This window comes from Triturus cristatus, chromosome 11 (assembly GCF_964204655.1).
Source record: "Triturus cristatus chromosome 11, aTriCri1.1, whole genome shotgun sequence".
Lineage (NCBI taxonomy): Eukaryota > Metazoa > Chordata > Amphibia > Caudata > Salamandridae > Triturus > Triturus cristatus.
In genome coordinates this window covers 1,130,181,381-1,130,187,392 of record NC_140594.1, presented here as the reverse complement: position 1 = coordinate 1,130,187,392, position 6,012 = coordinate 1,130,181,381, and the positions used below count along the sequence as shown (strand labels likewise).

The 6,012-nt window shown below is 42.7% G+C and overlaps 1 protein-coding gene across 2 annotated transcripts in view; it reads left to right on the top strand.

Moving 5' to 3' along the window:
* Positions 1–5,780, top strand: part of LOC146786183 (uncharacterized) — a 38,083-nt gene extending 32,303 nt beyond the window's left edge. Inside the window, exons 5-6 of one of the 2 annotated variants that reach the window (XM_085634046.1) lie at positions 3,107–3,287; positions 3,700–5,780. In XM_085634046.1, the coding sequence (XP_085490172.1) occupies positions 3,832–4,443 (612 nt within the window). In that variant the 5' untranslated portion in view covers positions 3,107–3,287; positions 3,700–3,831 and the 3' untranslated portion in view covers positions 4,444–5,780. Of the gene's footprint in view, positions 1–3,106 lie in introns of both variants that reach the window. The other variant, XM_085634045.1, reaches the window with a different exon arrangement.
* Positions 5,781–6,012: the final 232 nt, after the last annotated feature.

Genomic DNA, 6,012 nt, shown 5'->3' with positions numbered 1-6,012 from the left:
GTAAATTATACTAATCCTAAATCCAGCGCGCCATCTAGAGCAAGTCGTTGTAACAACTTGCGTTGTAATGGTACTGCATTGTAACAATGCGGTTATTGTAACGACCGCGTTGTAAAAGCACATAATGTAATGCCTCGGGTTGTAATGAGACATATTCCAAATGTGAGTTTTAGTCAAGATCCATAGGTGGATGCACGGGAACATCCATGTACTACCCATAGAACACCTTTCTGACTCTAAGTAATGCAAGGCAGCGCATTACCTTGAGTTAATTTTGTCTTACAAAGCCATGCAAATCAACACTTGTGTGACTTTATTAATACGAAAAAGTTTTTTGCATAAGGTCTGCGTCAAAAAAGTGACACAACCCAGACATAAAATCTTTGCAAATCTGGGCGTATATAAATATGGGTTTGTGTCCATGGAAACGCCCATGCAGCACCCACGGAATGCCTCCCTGATGCAACGTAATGCAAGCCAGTGCAATGCACAGCATTGTCTTACTTTTTCATACAAAGCCATGCAAATTCATATTTACACAGCTTTGTAAATATGGTAAAGGATTTAACATCAGCCTGCGTCACAAATGTGATTTAGCACAGACGAAAAATGTTTGTAAATCTGGACTTAAATATATTCTAGTTCCTGTTAAAAAATGAACAAGTTAAAACCATTCAGTTAAATCAGGATGACAAGAAAAACTGACAAAGACATAGTAGACCCGACTCTGGGCCCCCAGTCCCAACTATCCAGCCAAGAATGTATATATTTGGGGGGGAGGGGTCACACCCTAAACACCCTCCCCTGAAGCCACCAGGTTTAGGACGTGCACTTGATCTATTGCCCAGAGTCCGTCCAGAGGCCCGTAACACAAGATGGGCAGAAGGCAAGCAACGGACATCAAAAGGCTGTTGCCGACTCCAAAAGCGAAACTCCATCCAGGGGCCTTTAGAGCCTCCAGGCATGATGCCTGAAATGTTGCCAGCTCTATGTAATACTATTACAAATTAATAGAGAGGGTTGCAAATATACATATGCAGAGAGGGGTGGATGGATGGATGGATGGAGTTGCAAGAATTGAGAGGGCAGTATCACCAGCTAAATTAAATAAAATTATGTGGGAGAGCTACTGAAAGCTCGGGCCAGATTCCCTTACATCCTCAAGCCTAAAACGACCCGAGCTCTCATGGGAGAAGATGTGGCCTAGTGACTAGATCTCCCGACCATAGACCACGGGGAACTAGGTTTGACCCCTCCCCCCACCTCTGCATCCTGTGAATTCCGGCAAATTTCCCTGTGCCCAAAAAGTGTAATGAAGTTGTTGTCTAAAGCGCTCTACAAAAGTGCCAAAAATTGATGAAAACCTACAGTCAATCCCAGCTTGACAAAATTGTGTGATCATAGATCAATACTTGTTTCCTCAAGCCACCTTTTTGTTCATGTCACATATGAGATCGCCTTCAAATACGTGAGTTCAGGATGTGCACTGTACACAACTCTCTGTTGTGTTTGATGTAATAGCCTTTAATATTGCTCCATCTCTAATAAGAATCTAGTCCACCTACATGGTGCACATCACGCCTGACGTGCCTCTTAGTTCACTAACAGCATTGTCAGCAGAGGAGGGACAGTAATGTTTCTCAGTTCAAGTTTAAAAATGTTCACCTTTTTAGGTCTCAGCCTTCCAGGCAGCAGTCAAATGTCAGAGGTCAAGACAGAGGTGAAATGTCAAGCTCTCTCTCCCTAGGGAGCTTGGTGTTTACATTTCTTTCTCTGACTTCAAAGTGACAGAATTTACGAGACAGTCCTGCTGAGTATCCATGTGAGAAGAGAGAGTGTCAGATGTCTTTTTTCTCTAGCACAAAACAAAAAACATGAACTGTCCTGAAGTTTCAGAAAATATCAGAATTAGTACAAATGAAGCACCTGCTTCTTCCTAATTCTGAAGTGTGGTGGAAACAAATAATTGAATTCGAGAAAAATACATCAGTGCACTAGATGGTACCCCACATCCCAATCTACCCCACACCACTCCCATCTACCCCACTCCCCCAATCTACCTTCACTCCACTCCACCCCATTTTACCCCCGATCTGTTCCCCTCCACTCCATTCCTTCTACCGTATTATAATCCACCCAATCTACCCCTCTCCAATATACCCCACTCCACTCCAATATACTCAACTCCACTCCAGTCTACCCCACTCCACTCTAGTCTACCCCAATCCACTCTTCCCTAATCTACCTCACTCCACTCTTCCAATCTACCCCAATATATCCTACTTCACTGTCTACCCCACTCCAATCTACCCCACTTTAATCTACCTTAATCTACTCCACTCTAGTCTACCCCACTCCACCCCAATCTACCCTACTCCGCCGCAATGTACTGAAAGTCAATCTACCCCACTCCAATCTACCCCAATCCACCCACTCCACTCCAATCTCACCCAATCTACCCCACTCCATTTTACACCAATCTAATTTACCCCACTCTACCCCAATCTGCCCCATTCCACTCTACCCCAATTTATCTCACTACAGTCTACCCCACTCCACACCTCTAACTTTTAGCCATGTCGAACTGCAGCCACACTGGTGTACATAATGGCTAAAACACATTGCCAAAGCCAATAGCTCTCACATAGGCGAGACCTATTGGCTTTGCCAGAGCTTGTTTTAAATACTACTAAATGTAGTAATGTAATCTGATGTACAAGAGAGAAGCGATCCACATGTTAAAAAAAACATTTGTTTTTCAGTTTTGAAGAGACTTTATCATATTTTTACTTGATGTTTATTGCATGATATTCATGTCAAATATTTTCAAGGCTCATCTCGTGCCTGACTCCTGCAGCCAAGCCAGACCCCTGGCTTGGCTCTTGCTCAGCTCTCCCTGTCAGCTTGTTGGCTCGCTCACCTCCAACGTTGCATTAATGAAACTTGATAAGAGCCTTTTCACTTTACAAAAGCCAGACCTATTGGACTAGCTGATACTTGTACATTTCTGCTTGTGACTGCATCTGAAGCTGAAGTGCTTTTCCAGCATGTGAGTTAAAACAGTGACATAATAGTCTATACCTTCCCTTTGTCTCCATGATAACAGGAAGGTGCAGCAGAGCGCGTCAGCACAGACAAAAGAGGACCGCCTAATGCACAGACCAGCGGTTCCTGACCTTTTGACTTCCGGGCACCCCCAAAGAATCACTGCTGGAAGCCAGCGACCCCCGCCTAAGCAATGTCTATGATTTGAACCTCAAAACAATATACCAAAAAAACAGTAACCGGTAAACATCGCACAAATTCACAAACTACGGAATATGCCACATAATCCACACAAAACATGCAAAATCAAAGTTTAAATGTGAAACCTGGAGCTCTTCAATTTTAGTTTCATTTCTAAAAGAGGAAGCGATATGCTAGTCCCTAGCATACCACTCTATCTTTTGTTATCAGAATGCATTCAATGTTCATGTCACCACCTATCAGTCCTGCTTCAGTTGAGGTCACTAATTGTTAACTCTAGATTCCATTTGCTGAACTGCTGATGCCACAAATCCAGCTAATGACACCAATTTAGTTTTTAGCTTTTAGTTTTAAATTCCTTCACATTTACAGAGTGGTTTAAAACGTTGAATTATGCTTCTCTATTGTATATATGCTTTAACAATCTGCTGATATTCTTTATTTTATAATTAGTCACAGATCCCTAAATAGGCGTCGCGGACTCGCAGGGATGTGCCGACCACCGACCAAAGGCTAACAACTCTGGCACAGATGAAGCTGGCACAGCAGGGTCTGAGAGCTTGAGAGGAAACGGTGACTTCCATAATGATTGTCACTGACATCAACACACACACGCTACTCATAACTGATGGAAACATCAACAAAGTGATCCTTATACCAGAAGGAAATAGCAACAAAGTGATCCTCGCTCCAGAGGGAAATAGCAACAAAGTGATCCTTGCACCAGAAGGAAATAGCAGCAAAGTGATCCTTATACCAGAGGGAAATAGCAGCAAAGTGATCCTTACACCAGAGGGAAATAGCAACAAAGTGATCCATACACCAGTAGGCAATAGCGACACAGTGATCCTCGCTCCAGAGGGAAATAGCAACAAAGTGATACTTATACCAGAAGGAAATAGCAGCAAAGTGATCCTTACACCAGATGGAAATAGCAGCAAAGTGATCATTATACCAGAAGCAAATAGCAGCAAAGTGATCCTTACACCAGAGGGAAATAGCAGCAAAGTGATCCTTGCTCCAGAGGGAAATAGCAGCAAAGTGATCCTTGCTCCAAAGGGAAATAGCAGCAAAGTGATCCTTGCTCCAGAGGGAAATAGCAACAAAGTGATCCTTGCTCCTGAGGGAAATAGCAACAAAGTGATAGTAACACCAGAGGAAAATAGCAACAAAGTGATAGTTACACCTGGCTATTAACTCCTGAACAATCCCATACACAGTAATAGTTAAATCTGATGGAAACATGTTAAAGTGATACTTACACCTGATAGAAACATAAAAGCTGAACATCGATGTGCACAATTCTAGTTACAGTAAGGCTTTCTCACTTCACAGAACTATTGACTAGCACGATGACAGTAACATCTAATAGAAACTTTTGTTAAAATATTTTCACCTGATGGCGAAATATATCTTTATTTCCGATTTACTCCTTAGTATGTAGTGTAGATGTAAACATTCACATGTTTTCCCCATATGCGCCACTGGTAACAGAACTGACGTATGCATTGATTCTACTACCTGATGTAAATATCGGCTATGCATCAATTGAGCACAATAGTGGACAAAATTAACAATGGAGGTCAATCATTGAATGATCTCTGATGAGTTGTAATCTGTGCTAACAAAATAGTCCAAGCGGGATTGTAAAATGTGAGTTACTGTTTTAGCGTAATTGTAACAGCTGCAGCCACGCTTTCTTGCTCATGCTAACCATGCCTAAAGGAAGAGCACCTCTTGCCTTTTTTTAGCCTCTTTTTCAAACCTAGGCTCGCAAGATTAGGCCTGAGCGTGAAATTCTGCTCCACTCACGGAGTTTGCAGAGTCTTTCTCATTCGGTGCTCCGCTGAGCGCGCAGAGTTCAGAGCGGAGTTTTGTCCTCGCTTGCGCTCGCCAACGTTACGTTGGTGAGCAAGGATATCTTACGCCAGACCAACTGTTGGTGTAATGTACTCAGTGTGGGAGTTCACGGATATCTACGACCACTCGCGTTGAGAAACCTTCCATTAGCATTGAGGAAGCTGACGCTCGAGCCGTAAGAAGCAGCACTCTCTAGCGTTGCACATGGTGCAGTTCGCGCTGATTTTCGAGCCCGAGCCAAACACCCGGTGCTCAAAATCAGCACGAACGGCACGACCTCATGCTCTGCCGCTTGCTGAATGCCATGTTGCACGACGGAGCTTTTTGGTTCCTTAGCGGAGTTCCGCCGCAAATTCTGCCGAGGCCTATTCAAGATACGAACATTTTGATTATCTGGCTCTGCCATGAAAGTTTACATTCCTGTTACCATTGAACCATGTGTTCTTCCTTTCGCATGATTTCTGAATTAGACACCAGTGAACTATGTCCATTTGTTGCATAAACTCATCAGATATCGTATAGAAGCCTGTATGTACAAATCTATGAATTTGGGCATTTCGTTTGCTCCCTGAGTTTGCATCAATACAGTTACTTGAGTTACCATGCCAGACCAAATATATGATTCACAGCTAATTAATTTTTCCTTGTTTTTTTAATAAAGTCTTTCAGGCTTCTATTGGCATGTGCACAGATTTTCTTTGAACTATGTTTATAAGAATACCTAATAGCAACATTGTGCACATTCGTCTAGAAGGATGGCTGATGAGAAAACTGAGCCTTTTTCACAAACTGAACTTTTGTAGTATGTTTTGTAGTACTACTAAACACACTACAAAGTATACGTTTTGCCTATACATGTGCGGAGCTCTGTGCCCGACTACAGAGTCTTGCACATGTAAGTATAGA